The sequence below is a fragment of the Dendrobium catenatum genome, unplaced genomic scaffold (genome assembly GCF_001605985.2).
Source record: "Dendrobium catenatum unplaced genomic scaffold, ASM160598v2 fragScaff_scaffold_85, whole genome shotgun sequence".
Taxonomy (NCBI): domain Eukaryota; kingdom Viridiplantae; phylum Streptophyta; class Magnoliopsida; order Asparagales; family Orchidaceae; genus Dendrobium; species Dendrobium catenatum.
Genome location: NW_021318547.1, coordinates 453,184 through 475,167, shown reverse-complemented (window position 1 = coordinate 475,167; position 21,984 = coordinate 453,184). Strand labels below are relative to the sequence as shown.

The 21,984-nt window shown below is 35.4% G+C and overlaps 3 protein-coding genes across 5 annotated transcripts in view; 1 reads left to right on the top strand and 2 right to left on the bottom strand.

Moving 5' to 3' along the window:
• The window catches only part of LOC110094230 (CD2 antigen cytoplasmic tail-binding protein 2 homolog), a 38,656-nt gene extending 37,349 nt beyond the window's left edge, over positions 1–1,307 (bottom strand). Inside the window, exons 1-2 of one of the 3 annotated variants that reach the window (XM_020819410.2) lie at positions 1,101–1,307; positions 786–993 (exon numbers count right to left, since the gene is read on the bottom strand). In XM_020819410.2, the coding sequence (XP_020675069.1) occupies positions 786–993; positions 1,101–1,168 (276 nt within the window). In that variant the 5' untranslated portion in view covers positions 1,169–1,307. The remainder of the gene's footprint in view (positions 1–785; positions 994–1,100) is intronic. The other 2 variants (XM_020819411.2, XM_020819409.2) reach the window with 2 other exon arrangements.
• Positions 1,308–6,545: 5,238 nt separating this feature from the next.
• On the top strand, positions 6,546–13,118 carry LOC110094238 (UDP-N-acetylglucosamine transporter ROCK1). Its single transcript, XM_020819422.2, has 7 exons — positions 6,546–6,789; positions 8,711–8,759; positions 8,863–9,089; positions 10,931–11,129; positions 11,338–11,481; positions 12,579–12,653; positions 12,742–13,118. Exons 1-7 carry the CDS (start codon positions 6,668–6,670, stop codon positions 12,901–12,903), a joined length of 978 nt encoding a protein of 325 aa, XP_020675081.1. The 5' UTR covers positions 6,546–6,667; the 3' UTR covers positions 12,904–13,118.
• Positions 13,119–17,979: 4,861 nt separating this feature from the next.
• Positions 17,980–18,657, bottom strand: LOC110094241 (proteinase inhibitor PSI-1.2). Its single transcript, XM_020819425.2, has 2 exons — positions 18,540–18,657; positions 17,980–18,465 (listed from the first exon to the last, which is right to left on the bottom strand). Exons 1-2 carry the CDS (start codon positions 18,583–18,585, stop codon positions 18,275–18,277), a joined length of 237 nt encoding a protein of 78 aa, XP_020675084.1. The 5' UTR covers positions 18,586–18,657; the 3' UTR covers positions 17,980–18,274.
• Positions 18,658–21,984: the final 3,327 nt, after the last annotated feature.

The following is a 21,984-nucleotide window of genomic DNA, read 5'->3' as shown; positions in this document are numbered from 1 at the left end:
ATCGAATCACCTCGATAGAGTGTGCCTTCTTATCCCATGTCCATCTATGCAGATCTCAACCCCACTTTTTCCCCATAGAAATACATCGTGTGGGCATTCATAAAATCATATAGATCATGAAAAAGGAATGAACTATGACTCTGGATCAGTTCACCTTGCCAGCAGTTTAGAGACGATTACACATTGAAATTTTGGGAGTGGCTGTAGCCATAAAATGACAATGTAAAGGTCACATTAATTCTTTGTTTCTAATTATACAATAACTTCCATCTAAGCCAAACCTCGATAATAATCTTTTTTTTTACGCATTCAATCAACAAAAAGTAATACTCTTTTATTTCTTCATGTGTTCATCGGATTCTCTCAAAGACTCAAATGATTTTTGTTATCCTCTAGATGCAAAACAAATTTGACAAAAATTGGGCAATCCGGGAGTTTGCTTAAATGTATGATTGTGGGATTTTATAAGAAGAAATCTACCTTATTCTATGATAATAGCACAAAAAGCATTTGTCGGATGTTTCACTAAGAAAGTGCTTCAGAACGTGATTTTTCACCACATCCCGTTCAGCACCTCTCTTTCATCCCACAGACAACTACAGTGGAGGAAACCAATGTCCAGGAGAAGTTTCTTCATTGAAAAAAAGCAACAGAACAAACCTTAAGGAATCGATCTTTCAACAAAAACAACGAAATCTGGGCCAAAAATTACAGCTAATGCAGAAATTTGAGTGAGGTAACTTAGGCGCTGATAAAAATAGGGAGACTGAAAAACAAAAATATACCTCGTACTGAACTTCGAAATCTGTAAAGTCGGCCGTTCTTCCGAATAGATCCGTCTCCTTTCTCTCAATCCGGCGCTTGGCTCGCTCCTTCGCCGCGAAATTAGGGCCAATCTGGACATTCGAATCCCCATCGAATCCATCTGCGACATCCAGACGGCCTTCCACCTTCAATTTCTTTCCTTTAGGGAACCTCGGTTTCCTCTGCTGCCTATATTAATTAGCAATAGCAACATTAAGGGAAAACATTCGCCAAAACCCTCCTTTTTCAACTCATGGAGCGAGTAAACAGTTGAAGAAGTAGGGAGAAGATCTTACGGAGGATTTTCGACTTCGTCGTCTCCGACGATAGGGCGCGGGCGCTTGAGTCCTATCCTTTCTTCCATTCTTTGAACGGAAGGGCGGCAGCTTAGTTTCCCTCTGTACGTCAACTCTGTAACCCTTTTGAACTAGCAGGGAAAAAATCAGCAAAAACAATGTTAATGCATTTCCCTATCTTTATCGGATAATTTTAAAGATTTTGACTTCCTTTGGGAAGGCCTTTTTTGCTGCTTCAATAAGCAGGAGGAAAGTCATTCCAAACCCCGCCTTTACAATATAGCACGCACCAGACCCTAATGCTGCTCCCATTTCATAAATTATTCAAATATATGTTATAAAATATTAAAAATAATTCTTATATGTTATAAAATATTAAAAATAATTCTTATATTCAAGGGGCTATTTGATTGGAATATTTTAGAGGTAAAGCATTTTAAATGTATGAGTTTTAAATTTTTTTATGTTTGATTGGAATACTTTGGATAAAAAAGAAATTCAAAGTAAAGTAAATGTAATGTAAACTATTCCATTTTTTTTAAAAGAAACTCGTATAATTTTGAGGGAGAATGAAAGCTCGCTTGACCTCCGCCGATTACCACCTGCCTCAGGCTACCATCACCGCCGGAGTCTGGCCACCACTGTTGGCATCGACCACCACCACCACCGGCGGCCTCCGCTGCCACCCTCCACTCACCACCACCTGCCGCCGGCTACCACCACCACCCGCTACCCGCCACTGTCACTATCATCAGTTGTTGGCCGCCCATTTTAAATATGGAAAAAATATGAGGCATGGCTCAATTTCAATGATCAATTATATAATTATAAATATAATAACAATTTCTTCGCATAATTAAAATATATTAGTTTATAATACTAAGAATAATTATCTAATTTCATTATAGGAATTATATAAGCCAGATGTTTATAGATGGATAATTAAAGTCCAATTGAAATGTTAGATGTTCTTAATCATATGACAATATTAGATGATGGAAATAGAACGATAACGGTGAAGATTTGGCGGTGATACCCGAGAAATGCATTGTAGGGAAGGGGAAGACCGACTAGGTGGATGAGAATGAGGGGGTGGTTATACATGTGTAATCACCAATCTAACAAGTGGCGGCCAACCACTTTTACACGTAAAATGGTTATTTAATGATTTTAACTAGCACATAATTATTTTTTATGAATTTTACAAAACATTTCTCTCATATCTTTGAAATTTTAAATTATAAATTTGATGTATTCTCAAAAAATTATCTTGATCAAGCATGAATCTCGAGGCAAAATCTAACTTGAAACTTCAAAAATTAAAATCAAGAGCATTCGAACTCCGATCTCAGTGAGCTTATAGTCAAACTGAGCGTCTCGGAAATACGAACCCAACGACACCAAATTCGACCTGATCCAAGCCCAAATGGGTCCTAATCAATGACCCGAAGCGCTGTTGGAAGGTTCAAACCGCAATTTGAGTTACCAAACAGTCTCCTATTTTAACGAACTTATACTTGAATCGGATGGCTGGACGAGACGAATCCAACGAGCCCAAGATCGCCGAATTACGACATCATTAAGGCCTCCAAATATCCAACGAACGGTGCACTATCAAAGGGTTCAATATCGGCCGTCCATTCGACCACTCCCTATTCGCCCATGATCTCACACCTATTTACAAGTCATGCCACTCCAAAAAACTATAAATAGAGCCCTCATTCTTCACAGAGGAGACTCAAGTGAAGAGAGAGAAGAAGAAGGGAATAAGAAGAGAAAGGGGAAAAGGAGAATCCTCTCCTCCTCGACCACCGTCGGAGCTCTTCCCGCCGCCTGAATACGCCGGAACTCTGCCGGATTTTCGGGAAACGACGGGATTCTGAAAAACTTTGTAAATTTGCTTCAAGTTGTAATCTGATCGTCTCGATTTGTGGGACAAATTAGTTTATTGTAATTTACAAAAACACTAGTGAAACTTTTTCAACTGGGCGTGGCCCCGTGGTTTTTTCCCTCTTCTGAGTTTTCCATGTAAAAATCCTGGTGTTCATTTTCTTTTTTGTTTGTGTGCTGAATATTCGTGCAACGCTCGGATGTGAATTTCTACACTCTAGCGCCGCGCATTCTAGCCCGCAACAAAATTTAATAAATTCAAGCATTCAAACTTCAAATTTTAATTTTTTTCTCAAAATTATAAATATTCAAACTTAATATTGTAAATGCATGGGTCTTTAAACAACACATAACACTAAAATATATATAAATAAGAGCCTGTCAATTTTGTTATGAAACAATCTTCTTGTTTTGAGCTCTAGTTGTTGGTTTACCTCTTCTTTTATTGGCACCTTCTACTACATCAATTCCCCTGGATCTTAAAAAACCCTTATGTGAAAAGCAAAAATCAATCTAATTGTCCATAAGTTATATAGTTAGCATCGCAACATGTGGTCTCCATCTTGATAATATGACCACTTCAAAGAAGTGATCATATTATTGGTGATTTATAGGAATTTTTATTGCGTCCTCCCACCTGACATAGAGATACGTCCTCCCAGAGCTAAATTCGCGCTAAAAAATGAGAAATACCGAGCAAATACCGAGCAATACCAAACAATAACGAGGAATATCATCATGTGAAGACCAATATCGAGTTATACCGAGCTATACCGAGCAATACAAAAAAATACCTAGTTTTTCCTAGAAAGAACTCGGTATTTTTTTGTATTGCTCAGTATTGCTCAGTACAGCTCGGTATAACTCGGTATTGGTCTTCACATGATGATATTCCTCGTTATTATCAAATAATACCTAGCAATACCGAGCAAAAACCGAGTTTTTTGGCGGTGGCAGGACGTATCTCTACGTTAGGTGGGAGGACGCAATAAAAATTTGATTTATAGACACTTCATCTATAGTAATATGATCCACTTTAAAGAAGAAATGTTGGGTAGTATTTATAACTGCTAGTTTTATCCTCCTAATCATTTTTACATATTTGAAGGTTTGCTAACTCTCTTATGTAATATCAAATCCTCTATATTAAAAATAGGGCTAATAAACACATCTTTTGGCAATTCAAGAATAAATGCATTTATGCATGGTTTTTCAATAATCTCAAATAGCTCTAGCTTATGATTTTTTAAAATTTATAGATGGATAGCTCTCAGATCATATTCTAATTAGCTCATGATATTCAATATTATATTATTTAAAAATTTATTTTTATTCCTTGAAGTATATTTTACATCAAATATTTATAATTATTGCTTAGCATTATCATGAAAGCTTTGAAAATCTTTTGCAAAAGTAAATGCTAAATTTGAAAATTCATGTGAAGTTATGATAGCAATCTCAATTGATTTAATTGGTTCTTGCCATAGATTATTTTAGAATATTTTTTATTTGTGGTCATTAAAATAACATTGTTATATGCAAAATCAGCTACAGTAAGGTGTATCTCAATTTACTAAGCTCTTAGCTAGGGGTGTCAATATTTGACACGATTCGAAAACCCGACCCGAAAATTTCGGGTTAGGGTCAACCCGAACCCGAAACGGGTCGGGTTCGAGTTCAGCATTGCGACCCGTTTCAAAAATCGGGTCGGGTTCCGGTTAACCCTTTGACCCGAAAGTGACCCGATTTTGACCCGAAAATCCGATTTTGACCCGGCAACCCGAGATTGACCCGAAAAGAGGAAATTGACCCATTTTTTACCCGAAAATTAGCCATTTTCTGGTTGGAAACGGGTCATTCGGGTCGTGTTGGGTTGACCCGGACCCGAAGCGAGTCGGGTTCGGGTCAGGAAAACTGACCCATTTTTAAAAACGGGTCGGGTTCGGGTTGACCTGAATAGTGCCGGGTCAGTTTCGGGTTCGACCCGAACCCGACCCGTGACCCGAAATTGACACCCCTACTCTTAGCCCCAAAACATCTTAAGAGGTTTCCTAATGTCATGTTTACCACCTCAATATGTCCATTAGCCTAAGAGTGACGTGGTGAAGAAATTTTTATGTTGTGTCATTCCATAATTTAAAAAAAAAAAAACATGATACAAATTTAACATCTCTATAAAAAATTATTGCAAAAGGAAGTATATGAAGTCTATCTCTTTGAAGAATAGCCTTCCTATATAATAATGTATTGCTGGATATTGAATAAGGAAATTTTTTAGATATGTTTGGAGGAATGATTAACAAAAAATAATATGTGATCATATTCCCTAGAGGTTCTAGGAAGGTCGAGTGTAAAATCTATAGAAATGTGATATTCTTAGGACCTAAAGGGCATGAACAAAGCAAAATATTTTTTTATTTATTATTTGTTTGTGATCTTTGCTTGCCTACACAGCGTAGCACTGAGTAACTACCCTCTCATCTCTTTTTAGAGATTTCTAGAAAAACTATGCTCAAACAAGTGTATAGTTTTGGCAATGTGGCTTTGGTTCTTAACTTCACATTTTTTTTTTTCCTAAGATATTTCTGCATAACTTTAACTAAAACACAAATCTTTACTAGAATTTAACATAATAAAAATAAATATAAATTTCACTTAACACTTCTCTCTCTCTCTCTCTCTCTCTCTCTCTCTCTCTCTCATCTTCCTTCTCTTGCCCTCCCCTTCTTCTTTTCATATCCTTCCTAACTAAGCAACATGAATGAGAGGAGCGAGTGATGGCAGGGATATTTAATGTAATATGATTATAAAGAAGGAAAAAAAAATGAAATTCTTTCATTTCAAATCTCAGGGCGTCACAACCATGGCTTGCCAAGTTTCTAATGAGTAGCTTCAGTGATTTTGCTTGGCCTACGCTTAGGCTAAATATTCTTGGCAAGTTTGATTGATTAATTTTGATGCCCTTAGCTTGAATACACTTATTAAATAGCATTGGTGATTTTGACTTTGTGATTTGATAGCAACATTCCTTCATAACTAGTTGGCCTTCCATAAATTTGCCCTACTAAGCCCAATGAGACCAATAATACATGGGTGTACAATTATGATAAAATTTTTAGTATCATATATTTTAAAATTATTAGATTTATTTTTAGACAAGTATAATATTTGAATAATTAAATAAATTTATATTGAGCTGATTTTGAAATAAATCAAATTATTTTAAATTCTATTTCAATAATAGAATGTGGCTGGCTTACTTGAGTAGCTTTGGCGCGAGCCAAATTAAGAATCGAATCCATCGAGACTTAAGGTGGTTGGTGGGCGAGTACAGTTGTGATTACTTGTTAACCTTCTATCCCATGTTCGAATCCCCTTACTAAAATCTCACCTCTTCAATGTGGTAAAGTAAGTCAGGGCCCCATGCTAGTAAATGACCACGTTAGATTCTATCGAGCGATTAATTACGGCACCAAACTCTCTTTATGAAGTAACAACGGCTGGGTCATCACAATATATATATATATATACTTCGAAAAAAGCATGCGCCATCCGCCCATCCCAGTCCTATTGACTCCGCTTAGGTTATCTCGGCTCCCTGTAACCTAAACTGAATAAAACAGGCGAAATTTCGAATAATACGGCCGCGAGAGGCGGGGGACTCCTTTCAACCGGCAATGGCTCCTGCTATTCCGGTGGATCAGCGCAAGGACCGAATTAGTGCGAGGGTTTGGATCTATCTTTTGCTCCTCACGCTGCAGTACGGTGCGCAGCCGCTTTTCTCCAAACGATTTGTCGGGTGCTGTTCTATCCTTTCAAAATTTCCCATCCTAATTCTTTTTTTTTTATCACTTTTTGATTTATTTAGTCTTATGCCAGTGTTTGTTAAAAGAGTCATCCGACAGGGTAATTGATATGTGACTAAGCTTGTTTTGATTATGCATAAATTCAGTTAATTTGAGCAGCATTGGTCCCAATAAATCTTTTAAAGAATTGATTTACAGGGAAGCCAACCCAGCCGAACACCTTCGAGCAGAAAGAAAAAGTTAAACCGAGCTAGAGAGAAACAAATTAAAGAGATAATTTTCTTGTCTGATTTTTATATGCCTGTGCTAGTGACCATCTATTTGTAGGCGATGGTCAAGATAATAGTTATAAAATTGACTAAACAATATAATTTTTATATGCCGTTGCCAGGTCCCAAGTCCTAGATGAGAAAAGTGGAGGGTTGCGTTAGGTAGTCGACAGCCAGCGTAAAACTTGTCGAACAATAATGACATGAATCCTTTAAGAAATTGTGTTATTTAATAGGACACAATGGAGAAAAAGGATTCATGTAGCCGACCCCAGGTAGTGGGATAAAGGCTTGATGTTGTTGTTGTTGTTGTTGGAGAATGTGTAGATTGAAGTCGTTTTAGCTAGTTGTGCTGAGGACATGTTCATCCTGAGGTCTACTTTTAATCAACTGAATTCTGAGCGAGTTAGAAATAAGGGTGGTTACCTTTGATGAGTTATTGTGACGAGAGACACTTCTAGTCAACTAACGAGCACTTTGGATAAGAGTTCTTTTGGGCAAATAGCCTCTACTAATGGAGATTTTATGAATTATTCAGAAAAATCCAGCTACTAGTACTAAGGGACGGGGTGGCTTATTTAAATCTAGTTCTAGGCGACTTGAGTCTTTAGGCAACTTTTGATATTGCAAGTTTTGAGTTTTAGATAATTCAAGCCCATTCTCAATCAAAGACTTCTTGAATTCGATTCATGTTCTCACAGTGATACGATTAACCTGATCTTAGCGAATATGGATGTACATTATTGTTGTAGGAAATGTTGATAACACATGTAATTCCAATTTGTCGAAATGGATAAGTTTATAGAAGAATGATTTATGTTGTAAACAAGCATATTTAAGTAGACTGAATAATTGCATGGATGATAATAGGAAATTGTTAGTGAAGTTAAGTAGTTAACCAGTTTTGATGGGTTTTGCGGGTGCACTAAGATGCATTTTGCAATGCATTGTCATGAATTGCTCAGAGGATTCAAGAAAATATATTCAAGGATTTGGAGTCTTCTTCATAGGGTTGCTTTTATTTGTTGGTGTTAAAATAAGCACTGTATTGGCCAAATGCATGCCAATTAAGTTACCCACGTGTTATTCCTTGATGGTTTCCTACAAAAACCTTATGTTATTCAGGTAGTAATGAGAGGCATAGGGATATATAATATGCAATGGAAATCCCTCAATTTGACCTCAATAATCCTTTTTTCTTCATCACAAGTTTGCTACATGCAGTTCTAGTACCATAAAATCCACTGAATGAATTTATCTGAGCTCCTTAATTACGCCAAACCGATAGAAATGGATAGAAGTGCAACCGCCTCAAATCCAAACCTAAGCTAGTGAAAGCCTATAGTGGGGTTTGAATTCTATCCAAAATCATTTTGAAAGTCAGCGGATATCCATTCCAAATTAAATGTTGACCACAGAACGATCTTATTGACATCATTGATTTTGGAATCTTGAATTATTTTTTTGTTACATAGTGCCTTTTGAAGTGTGAACCATTAAATCTTGTATTATCTTACTGTGGCCACCAAGGAAACTTTCTAGTTGCCTCAACAAGAGGGTGAGCAATTGCAATTCCCTCAACAAGTTTTATGATCCTGCTGATCTGCTAACTGATTTCATCAAGCATTTAATAATGTGAATGCAGGAAAGAAGTTATTGTTACATCAGCTGTTTTGGCATGCGAAGTAACAAAGGTGATGACAAACAGATCCATATGGCTCAATTATATATTCTTGTTTTCTCTCTTTAAAGTATTGATGCTGCTGTCTTTCCCATGCTGTTCTTCATTCCTCTTAGGTCTTTTGTGCATTGATTCTCCTTGCAAAGGAAGGTAGCTTGAAGAAGTTATTCAATCAGTGGACTTTAATGGGCTCATTGACTGCATCAGGCCTTCCAGCAGCTGTCTATGCATTGCAGAATAGCCTCTTGCAGATTTCCTACAAGAACCTGGATTCTCTGACTTTCTCTATTCTCAACCAGACCAAACTGTTCTTCACTGCAATTTTTACGTATCTCATTTTAGGGTACCTACGCATAATCTTATATTTTTTTTTCTTTATAATGATTTGTTATGAGATATAATAGCATTACTCATTAGCCTAAGGTCAAGTTAATAGTCTATTTTTATGCAGTAATGTTCATAATAATTTGCAATCTTTTTTCAAATGGAGTGTTTTAAGGGTATATAAATGGACGAAAGGGTGGTTTATGCCTCATATAAAACTGAAAACTGACTAGGATAATATGCAGGTCATAGGAAGATCGACAAACATATTAAATAACAGTGGGAGTGCATTGACGAAGAATCTCTTGCTTCCAACATCAAGTGCTTATCTTGAAGGAGCTTGAAATGTTATAAATTTTGCCACCTCTGCTTGCTCACCTAGACCGGGGAATCTGTTAATAACTTTGGAGTATATTTGTTGATTTTCTTATAAATGGAACCGTAACTATAACCAACAGAGTTTAAAAGTTTCCACTGGACCTTGGAGATTTGATATTTTTCATTATACTTGATACGTCATCATGAAATTATCTTGATCGGGCACAAATCTCGAGGCAAAAACCAACCCGGAAACTTCAAAAATTAAATCTGGGAGCTCCCGAACTCCGATTTCAGCGAGCTTATAGTCAAACTGAGCGTCTCGGAATTACGAACCCAATTACACCAAATTCAACCCAATCCGAGCCCAAATGGGTCCAAATCAAGGACCCGAAGCGCTGTTGGAAGGTTCAAACCACAATTTGAGTTACCAAACGGTCTCCGATTTTAACGAACTTATACTCAAATCGAACGGCTCGACGAGACGAATCCAACGAGCCCAAGATCGCCGGATTCCGACGTCACTAAGGCCCTCAAATGTCCAACGAACGGTGCACGATCGAAGGATTCAATATCAGCCGTCCATTCGGCCACTCTCTATTTGCCCCTGATCTCACACCTATTTACGGGCTATGCCACTCCAGAAAACTATAAATAGAGCCCTCATTCCTCATAAGAGGGGACTCAAGTGAGAAGAGAGAGAAGCCAGAAGAAGAGAAGAAGAGGAGAATCAGCTCCTCCTCGACCCCCGCCCTGAATACGCTGGAATTCTGCCGGATATTCGGGAAGTCCGGGATTTTGCATAACTTTGTTTTAATTCAGGAGAAACTTAGTGTAATCTTATTGTCCTAACTTGTGAGACGAATCAGCTTCTTGTAATTTACGCAACACTAGTGGAACTTTTCAACTGGGCGTGGCCCCGTGGTTTTTCCCCTTTTTAGGATTTTCCATATAAAAATCCTGGTGTTCACTTTCTTTTATGTTTTTGTGCTGAATATTCGAACAACGCTCAGACGTAAATTTGCAAACTCTACCGCCGCGTATATTCTAGCCCGCAACAATACTTTTGATTGGTTGTGACTGTTGTATGGGTAAAAATCTGAAATAGAGATGCGCTAACAGTTCCTAGTTGCAAACAATATAGTACTTTTTGAGTAATTTACGGAAATTGGAAGTCCCCGGATGACATGATATCTAAGCCTTTTTTTCCCTGCGCTCTTGCTAAATTTTCATTGTATTTAGTGTCGAGTGATAACTAATATGATGCCAATAGAAATCATAGTGGAGCAGAAGAACTAAGGTTCCCCATCTCAGTGCCCCTGCATTCCTTAGAGTACATATCGTATTTTAAATTACTTTTTACTGTGATCATCATTTAGAAGCACATTATTCATCTATCTTGGTTAATAATGATGCGAATTGCAATTCTCATCATGTGTACAATTGCCATGAAAAGGCTGATTGAGCTGCATTAAAAAGCTATGAATGTTAATAGTTGTTATTTTCTTTCGTTTCATTGTGTGTGCTTTTTTGTGTTTGCAGGCAAAAACAGTCAGTTCAACAAGTTGGAGCCCTTAGCTTATTAATCATTGCTGCTATTCTTCTAAGTGTGGGGGAGGGATCTACCAAAGGTTCTGGTGACAAAAACGCTGATCAGGTTTTATTTTATGGAATAGTTCCAGTTATGGTTGCTTCAGTGTTATCTGGATTGGCATCTTCTTTGTGCCAATGGGCTTCTCAGGTTAGACTTGCTTTAGGCTTCATTTGGGACGACTTTTTTACTGCTTCTTAAAACAGCTTTCTAGTACAAAAAATATTTTTTTTTACAAGAAAGCTGCTTTAAGAAGCAGTAAAAAAAGTCGTCCCAAACAAAACCTTAATCTTTGATCTGGTGAAAATGCTTTCTGGCCAGTTATTTTATTACACTATGGTCGCATCTTCTTTCCCAGGTCAAGAAGCACACGTCATATTTGATGACTATAGAAATGTCAGTGGTTGGAAGTCTGTGTTTGTTAGCAAGTTTGTACAAGTCTCCAGATGGGGTGGCTATAAAAAAGCATGGATTCTTTTATGGATGGACACCATGGACTTTGGTAATTTTCTAACATCCCTTATTACTAATTGTGTAGTTTATTTGAGTATATAGTGCTTAAAATTGACGCCTGTGTAACATTACCTTAATGAAACTTCCAATAGCTCTTTTTTTCTCAGCCCTCTCTTCTGAAGGAGATCACATAATTTTCACCTACTCTAATTCATTAGTCTGATGTCATTCAATTATTTTGGTCTATACGGGTCCTTAGAACTAGCTTTGGTGCATAATCTATTCTCTAGTGAAATTCTTGGTGATGAGATACTGGCAACACTCTCTCTATCTCTGGGAATTCTAGTATCTTATAAGTTCAGCTAAACATGGCAGCACAAAATACTATTGGTTTTACTTAATTTATTGGATCATTTGAATATCAGTAATTTAATGGATTAAAATCATAAGCACTTTTTAAAAAGCCATAAGTCCTTTTTCGAGCCATATACCAGAATTCAGATTCATGGACGAGACTACACACTCAGACATTCATTCATCCCAGAACCTTATTTCTACCGTTTATCCATTCTCATTTGTTTTTGAATTTTATAAGGAATTGTTCTCTGTAAGAATTGATCTTTTGTCGTGTTTACATGGTCTCAGTTATCAGGGAAGTTTTATAAATAAAAAATTTCTTTAAGCAATCTTTTAAATTAAGCAATTGATTTTGACATTTAGGCTTTAATTGAGATAATTTTTTTATTGCTTAGCTTTTCAGACTGTAACCACTATTTCTATTTGTCCACAACTTTTTTATTGCTCTCTAGAAAGTTACTTTCTACCTCAGTTTTAAAAAATTAGTTTCTCTAAAGCAGTTTTACGAGGCACAAAGACATCCAAAAGGAAGCCTTAGATGCTGGAAATTGCCTTTTGGAAATTCAATGATAATGAAGCTATTAAAGAAAAACCGATCTATGAAAGTTTTCCATTAAAAAACCAGAAGTTTCACCTACTCAAGTTGTACAAGGATATAGAACATTAGAAATAGAAACAAAATCTTTTGTCATCAATCCACTAGCTAATTCATCTTCTGCTGCAACCATCGATATTTTGTCAAATTAATGGCTAAACTCCCAACACAATCTCCTAAAATCTATTCTTCAGGTTCCAGTAATCTTCAATGCTGTCGGAGGAATTCTTGTGGGGCTTGTAACAGCACATGCCGGTGGTGTGCGGAAGGAAAGCAGATGACATTTTCTTGCTTCTTCTTCTTCTTCTTCGTACTCTCAGAGGCTTCTGCTAATATATTTTTTCTGCAACTATGCAGGGTTTTGTTATAGTCTCCGCACTCTTAGTTACCGCGCTACTGCAATTTATTTTCGACAGCAAATCACCATCTCTTTATTGCCTTGCTGCATTGCCACTTGTTATGAGCAGTATTTTCATATATCAGCGGTATCCATACGCTGCTAGGAAGAAGGAAGACTAACCTAAGGTGCAGAACTCAAGCTTTAAGTGTTTTTGGCATACTTCACATATTACTGCTAAACTTGGAGCTCATTGTAAAGGCAATGAACGACTCCTCATTGTGCTGATTTGATATAGATAAATTAATTATTGTAGGATACAGTGGAATTTGAATTGTAGTTGGAATACTAACGGAAATTCAAATTTAGGATTCCTTTGGAGTCGCTGAAAGTTAAAAAAATTTTAGGATTGTTGCAGGAAAAATATTTTTTAAAAAACTGCTATGGGCATTATAAATTTTTGAAAAATGATAATAAACTACTATGGTAGTTTATTGGAAAATAAAACCGTTAAAAAACTGCTCTAAGTAGTTCTCTACTTGATAATTCTATATGACTATCAGCAGAAAATAATATGAACTGAGCATAATAGGCTGGAGATTTTGGAAAATTATTTGGTTTGGAGTCCGGACTTAGAGCTCCGGAAGTCCGGAGTTAGCTCTACGTCCGAACTCCAATTAAATTTTGACAAGTGTAGTGGACACCTGGAGATTTAATTGGATTCGTTTTTTTAGGTCATTTTATTTTTTATGGCAACATTTCACTGCTCACAAAGTAAAAATGCATCAAAGGGGCAGCAAAAGTAAAAGCGTAATAAAAGGACAATAAAAACACATGAAAATGACAACAAAAGTGAAAGTACAAAAGAGCAGTGAATTACATATTATAAAATGTTTAAAAAAATTTCTTACAAAAGAGCACAATGAATATCTACATTCCTAATTTAATCATTACTTCTGTGACTTGTGGGTGGCGGATCAGCCTACCAGAATTGGGTTGTTTGATTGTGTGGAGGTGTAGAATTGTACTATGAGTGAATGCTAGGGTTGTTTTTAGTAAGAAAATTCGAGCGAAGGTGAATTTTGTGAAGGAAATTACATTGTGTGATTTGTGCATGTTGTAAAAAAAGAAAGCTACATATTTCACTTTTTTTATTTAATTTTTGTATTTACGTAACTCTTTTTAGTATGTGAGGGATTCGGCTGAATTTTTTAAAAAAGGCCGAAATATATTGTATTACTCACTGTCATTAAAAGAAAGGTGATGGAGAAAGTAATTCTTAGAATAGGCTAAAATGGTAAAATTGTTAGGATTCTTGAGGAGAAATTGGAGAGAGGGAGAGGGGAGAGCTTACCAGGATTAAAGCATGGAATATATTTATTGGTATGCCTCCTGTATTGCATTCTCTTTGCATCTATTTATAGAGACACAAATGAAAGCCCTAACCTGCAACATATCACCATTCTTCTCCTCCTCAATCTCTCATTTCTGTTGAATCTCCTTTGACATCAATATTGAATTTACCTCAGTCATCGTCAAAGTGCTTCTCATACAACATTGTATCAACAATGTGTTCATAGGCTTTTGGCAGCGAGCTAAGCAAGATGATGCCTTGATCTTCCTCATCAATCACATGCTAATATTCTTGAGATCAAGAATTATCTTATTGAAGTCATCCATTTGCTTTCGAATATCCTTCAATTCTTCCATTTGGAGTGTATAAAGCATCTTTTTTTAGAACAATCTATTTGTAAGAGACCTTTTCAGATAGATGGATTCTAGTTTTTGTCATACCTCGATGGCTGTTTCTTCCTCAGCAACCTCACATAACACTTCATAACTAAGGGAGAGCAATATAGTGCTGTGAGACTTTAATTGCATTTTCCTTGCCTTTATGTGATCTGTCAATGCCATAAATCCATCTTTGAATATTGCCTCTGACAACCCCGGATGGACTAACAACGCATTTAGCTTTATTTTCCAAAAAATAAAAATTTTCTCGTATGTAAATTTGTCTATCTCAAATCTTTTTATTGACATTATTTGGAGCAGTAGGTGCTTCTACTCCACCTGATTAAATTCCTTGGAAAATAAGAAGAAATATTATTCGCCTCTTCTTAATATTTTCTTGCTCAATTCGACCGACCGATCAATGCCCTTTACATGTGTAGCCTGCCTCCTGCTTGCCCGAGCCTAGCACCCGGACCCTTTCCCTTTTGTTCACATGAATCTGCACGAAGGACCCGTTCGAACCCGTCCAAGAGCAGCCTCTATTCATGTGCCGCTTGAAGTCCACATGACGTAGGTCCCTCTACAACCCGAAGCCCAACCCACGAGCAAACCGCGTGTCCAACACCTGTGCCCCGGTTCGATCGCTCGTATACAGTCCATGATCTGCCCATGCTCTTGCTACAACAAGGCATGCTCGTGCCCTGCACCGCGTTCTTCTGTGCCCTGCACCGCTCTCGCCTCACACGCCTGCTCACGCCCTATATGCTGCCTGCTCAGAGCTTCCTAGATCTCCTGGAACACCAGTATGAAACCAACAAATCCTTGTATGCTTGCCCATCTCTATGTGACTACCTCCAACGTGACCGGCCTGCGACTCGGCCTCGTGTTTCATGCGCGGCAATCCTGCACCCTGCGTGATCACTGTTTCACTCTATATATAATTTTTTTTTTATATATAGAAAAGATAAAACTACATTAAGTTAGATCACAAAAACACTAACAGAAATGTATGTAGCTAATCGTTAGTTAGTATTCAGGAGCTTTTGTTTTAGTCACAGAGGGTATGGATTTGAGAACTCATATGTTTTGATGTTAGAAGTTGAGTTGGTGTTGATGGCACTTTTTAGGTTTATTGGTGATGTCATGAGTTGACATTATTGGCGTGCCAGACGAAAAAGTTTGTTGGCATTGATGTTGGTGTTGAGTAATGGTAGTTTGGTGATGATTGTTGGACACTAATCAAATGACAACCGTCAAAAGATCGTAATGAGGTGGTAGTGGTTGAGTGACTGTAGTTAGGCAACAATGATTAGGCGGTCATAGTCAGAGGACGACAATTGGGAGGCCATAATCTTGCGATGGTGGTCAAGAGATTGCAATCAAGTGATGAAGATTGAGAGATATTAGTAGTGCAACAATGTTTGAGAGACTATAATATGGTAATACTGATCGGAGGATCATAATCTAATTTACTATTGCTGAAAGATTATAGTCAGATGATAATAATGTGATAATGGTGGTGGACAAATTGTTGTTAGATTATGGGACAACAGACCATGCAAAAATCTTTGGGAGGCTATATTTGGACGACGATGATTAGGAGATCATAGTTGGATGACAATGGTTGAGAGATCGTAGTAGGGCGTTGGTTGTCGGATGATGATGGTCTACTAATATCTCCTAACCACCTTCGCCCGACTACAGTCTATTGACCACCATAACCCGATGATGATTGGGAGACTGTAATCATGTGACAACGGCTGAGAGATTGTAACAAGGTGATAATAGTTTGACAACATTGATTGACAAACTATATTTGGATAATGATTGTCAAGAGATTGTGCAACAATAGTCTAGAGATCATAGTCAGACTATAGTGATTGTGATATCATAGTTGGACAATAATGATCGAGAGATAGTAGTAGGTAATTTTTAAGTACATTTTTTTTTTCAGTTTATTAAATTTTTTTTTTTAATTTTTATTTCATTGCATGTAACGTGATAGGTTCGTAATCGTCAACGCATGATATTTCGTTGTTTGTATTCAGTACGTTACTATTTTACTTGTTCACAAATATAAGCGAACACAAATAAGCATATTAATCAATGGAAGGATTTCACAAACTCATAAGAATTTTTTTATTATTAAAAAAAAGAGAGGGTCAAACTCATTAATAACGGTGACATTTTAATTTACAACAAGTACATCTTAGTTGAAAATTTTCATTATTTTCAATAGTTTATATGTACATATTCAATGGTTAATATATATCTTAATGAAGATTTGTTTGTGTTTGATTTGATAAGGAATTGACCCAAAAAATTCTTAGTTAACAAATGCATAAACTATTTTTAAGTTCTTTGACAAGTCAAACACAAGTTGTCTTTGGAAAAGTTTAGGGTGAGCAATTGCACATGTTAAATATTTTTCTTTTCTTAGTAGTTAGTAGAATGCGCATTTTAAAAATTCGGTTTCCAATAAATATATTCATTCAAAATTCTTAATTTTCTTCTAAATTTTCTATTTCAACCCTAAGATTATGCACGGCCAAGTCATTTTTTACCCATCATTTAAAGGAATTTTTATTAGGTCCGGTGTCCTGACGTAGCTCTACGTTCGGACGCCAGTAAAATGTTGCTACGTGCTCTTACTCTTTACCGCGCGGCCCGACGATATGACCCGGGATTGCTAAGTATATGCTGATTTGTGCAAACAGGAGTATTGTTAGGTATTGCTCGATATTGCTCGGCAATAACGAGAAATACCATTCTATCAAGACCAATACCTAGCAATACCGAGCAATATCCCGGTTTTGCTAGGTATTACCCGATATTGCTAGGTATTACTCGGTATTGCTAGGTATTGGTTTTGACAAAGTGGTATTTCTCATTATTGCCAAGCAATATCTATCAATACCGAGCAATACCTAGCAATACGCGAACATAGCAATACCGGGTTCCGGTCCGGGTCGGGTCGTCGGGCCGTGCAGTAAAGATTAAGAGCACGTGGCGACATGTTATTGGCGTCCGAATGTAGAGCTACGTCAGGACACCGGACGTAATAAAAAATCTCTTTAAAGAGATTGCTTTTGCGGTTGTCTTAAAAAAATAGATAAACGCCAACTAATTGATAGATATTTTTATATCAATATAATATTTTAAGAAAATCTAACATGAAATTAAGGCTTCGTTTGGAATGATTTTCTTTCTGCTTCTTAAAATAACTTTTTAATACAAAATTAAAATTAAAATAACTTCGTTTGGAATGACTTTTTTTCTGCTTCATTTGGGACTGTTTTCTAAAAAAGCTTTTCAACACAAAAAATTTTGGAACTAAAAATTACTTTAGAAAGCATTAAGGAAGCTGTCTCAAACGAAATCTAAAACAAAAACTTCGTTGGCTTTAACCAAAATTCATTACCTTTAACCACATCAAGATGATCATATGATAAAACATTCAAATCTAATACATTTACAAATTAAAAAAACTTATTTTCTAACTTGAACAAGCAATCAATTGATCCCTTAACAAATTTTCTGATAATTTTATTTTTTATTTTCTTTCACGGCCTTACATAGATATTCAAACAACAGTTGAATAAACCATATAGACCGAGCTTGCGCATAATCAGCTCACTTATTTATAACACTGAAGACTTAGGTTTTGTTTGGTACAGCTTTCTTACTGCTTCATAAAACAGCTTTTTAGTAAAAAATTAAAATTTTTATAATAAAAAGCTGCTTAAAGAAGCAGAAAGAAAGTCGCCCCAAACGAAGCCTTAGAAAGATCACAACTATTTTCTTAATCAGATTAAGAACACATCAAGCACAATAAACATTTTGGCCATCAACAAGGTGAAGGGTGCATCCCTTTGGAGCAAGGCAACAGTTGCATCTAGCAGCTAGTTTTTCATCTCCAGAAGAAGCACAAGTCATATAATCCACATCAAGACAGTATTGAGGACAAGCAACGGCCCCCTTTATTTCTTGAAGATCACTAAGCAGAATCATCCCTTACATAAAAAAAAAAAAAATTAGTTAGTGTTATAAATTTATGCTAAGATAATTGAAAGAGAATGAAACTAACCACATAGAAGCAGCATCAAAGCCAAGGAGGGTTTAGGGAGACCCATTTGCCTTCTCTGGTGGTTCTTTGTCAGTAGTTTAGCCTCTTGAATATATAGGCTTGCAGAATTGTATCTATCCTTTCTGGTTATAATTATTTCAGTGAAGGACTTTGTTTTTATTTTTATTTGTACAGAAATAAGGTGGATCTCAGATGGAAGAAATCTTCTGGCTGTAGCAGCCAAGTTTGAATTTTGACCGTTTTTTTTTCCCAATATCTGACTTGACTTTAATTCATTAGCCAAACCAGCTTCTGAATATGGAGAATTTGCTTTCATGTTGTCATTCCCAGAAGGAGGATATCAGATAAAATGTTTACAAAATATTCTTTTTTTTTTGTACAGCTCTTGGCGTTTCTTTTTCAATTCTTCCCAAAGTTTCCTACTTAGATTTTAAAAACGTTAAAGGTCAGCCATTTACGTAAGATTAAAATAAATACAGTCCATTATAAATTGCAGCATGACATAAGATATAAGTGGTGGTTCTTTCATTGATTCACATCCATCAATTTCAATGAGTTTTAATATGCTTTTTTATGTAGAAAGTTTGGAAAGGAAAAATCCAATAGGCTTTAACTCAGTTAAAATGATTCACCAGTATTTGTTATAAGTTATAAATGATGTCCTTCATGTGATTAGAAAACTGTGTTGATACTATATAATAAACATAAGCTATATAAAATGAATTCCATGGTAAAAGGTGGAAAACACTACATGAAAATGGTCAATACCGAGGGAAATACCGACAAAACTTTCCGCTAGATTCTCTGATGATATTTCTAGCTTGTCATACGTTGGCGGTTGGCATTCACTGGCGGATGAGTTGCCGGCAATTCGATTGGAAATGAAGGCGAAAAATTTTCAACGAGTATTCCCTCGGTGCTTTTTTTGCTATGAGGCTTTGCGGGCGGATTTTTTCACGTAAACTTTACTTAAATACCATCAAAGTTTTCCACCGAAAATTCGTCGATTAAAGCTCTATTTCATCCCACTGCTTCCTCCTCATCCTAGATCTCACTCTTTCTACAAAATCGCAGCTCTCAACCTCTCCGTCGCTTGTCGTCATTCCAGGTGATCTATTGTTTATTTTTTTTCATTGATTCGAGATTTGAGAGTTCTAACTTATTCTCATTGTTCATTTTTATCTTTTAATGATTTTGAACCGTTATTTTTTGTTATAATTTTTTTTGGTAGAATTGGTAGCTAATGTTTGCATTAATTATTTAGTGAATTTAAATTGCATTAATAATTTAGTGATTTAAACTGTTATTTTTTGTTAATAAGAAAGCTAGTGGAAATACCCTCCATCATGCAATTTAATTGACTTTAATAATTGCATTTTTCATTATAAATATTTTCCCCTGATTGAGTGATTGTATCTTCACATGATTCTTAGTGGAAGATTGATTAAGTAAACTCTAAGCATATTTTGTGCAATGCAATAAGTAAAACATAACACAAGTTAACAAATATGACATCCCTTTGATGTCAAGCAATTGAATCTTTTCCAAAAAATTTGATCAGTTTCCTCATCCATCCTTAAAGGAGTATTGCTTATTTTTGTGGGATATGATAAGACATAATCCACTTAGCATAATAATACCTTGTAATAATATAGTTTTTTTTGAAATGAAAAATCTAAATTTCAACATTGTGCCTTGTTGAAGAAGAGTGAGGGAAGAGATAGAAGGAGAAGGTTGTTCGGGGCTTTTTCATATGTTAATTTTGTTCAGAGATTTTTTCTATTTGTTATAAGTAACTCAAATCTCATTTTAGTTTTCAATGATTTTGATTATTTTATAGCTTTTTTGTATTGAACAAAATTGATTATTTCTTCCTGTATTTTGATTGTGGCATTTGCATAAGCAAGAAAGACTGATTGTTAATATTATAAAATGTGTTTGCTATTAAAACATAATATTCTGTGCAAGAGGGTGGCCGACGGGCTTTCCTTTAAATATGATTTGTGGTGTTTTCCTGATTATAGTCTGTAATAGAAGATCGATTACACCGATAGACAGAGAGTGACAACTTTTTATTGATTTACTTAATTGAATATGATAATTGATTAATTGGATAAGTGATAATTGATATGATTTTAATGATTTTAGGCCATCGAAGGGGATATGACCAGCTGGAGTGAGATTGAAGAGATCATCAAATTTTCTTTAGATTTTGTTTTGTATTTATTTTATTCTTTTGTAGTCATGAGCTTGTGATAAATTATTGATTGTACTGATTTCCTAACTATATTGTATATTGATTTGGAGAGAATGAATATTATGTAATATTTTGAGATATGTAATTGTTAGTTATTTTTACTGGATATATGTTTATTATTGTGATGAGTTATATAAGCTCTTGTTGATTACTAAGATGATAAAATAAATAATTCTTTCAAATTTGATTTTGTGGAGTTATAAATTGATATCGAAGCGGTTGTTGGAAGAATTATATTGTAACCAGAAATTTAAGAATTAATTTATGAGTGGGGTAGAAGTTGGGTAGTATAGATTTGTCATTTATGCATATAACTGATTGAGTTTGATGAGTTTTGATTCGTGATTTGTTTCGATTCAATTTGAGTTTTAATTTTATGTATTTTCTTGATATTAATTTTGTGCTCAAATTCTTAATAAGGTGGGTGGATTGTAATAATCCATGAAAAATATAAATTTTTGTGCTGTGCATATAGAAGAAGAGAGAGAAGTTTATATAGGGCTTTTTTATTTATCAATTTTATTTAGAGATTTCTTAAATTTGTTGCAAGCAACTTAAATCTCATTTTAATTTTCAATGATTTTGATTATTACATAATTTTTTTTTCTATTGAACAGAATTGATATGATTGAGAATCAACTGAGAATCAATTGGGGTAAAAGATGGTGAAAACATCATGTTAAAGTATGATACGCTGCATTGTTAAATCATATATTAATACATGCATACATTGATAGCACTAATGACATTGACAGATACATTAATATCATTGATAAATAAATATATGATGCATATGAATAGATAATATAGATTCTTTTAGTGATTTATGAATATAAATTATTAATTTTTAGATTCATTGTAATGATTCTTTGTTTTCATTATTGATCATTATGAGTTTTAATAATAATATATGGTCAATAACTATATTGATTGTTATTGATTATATTAAACTGAACATTTCATATTGATTCTTTAGTCATTGCATTGAAAGCTTTAGTGAGTTTTTGATTACTGCTGGGCTTTTGAGCTCATTATGTGGATTTTATTAATTTCAGGTAACGAAAAAGGTCAGGATCAGTTGGAGTGAGATTGATAGAGATCATCAAATTTTTTTTAGTCTTTTGTAAGCAAGATCTTGTGATAAATTAGTTATTGTAGTGATTTCTTGGCTAATGTAAATGATATTTT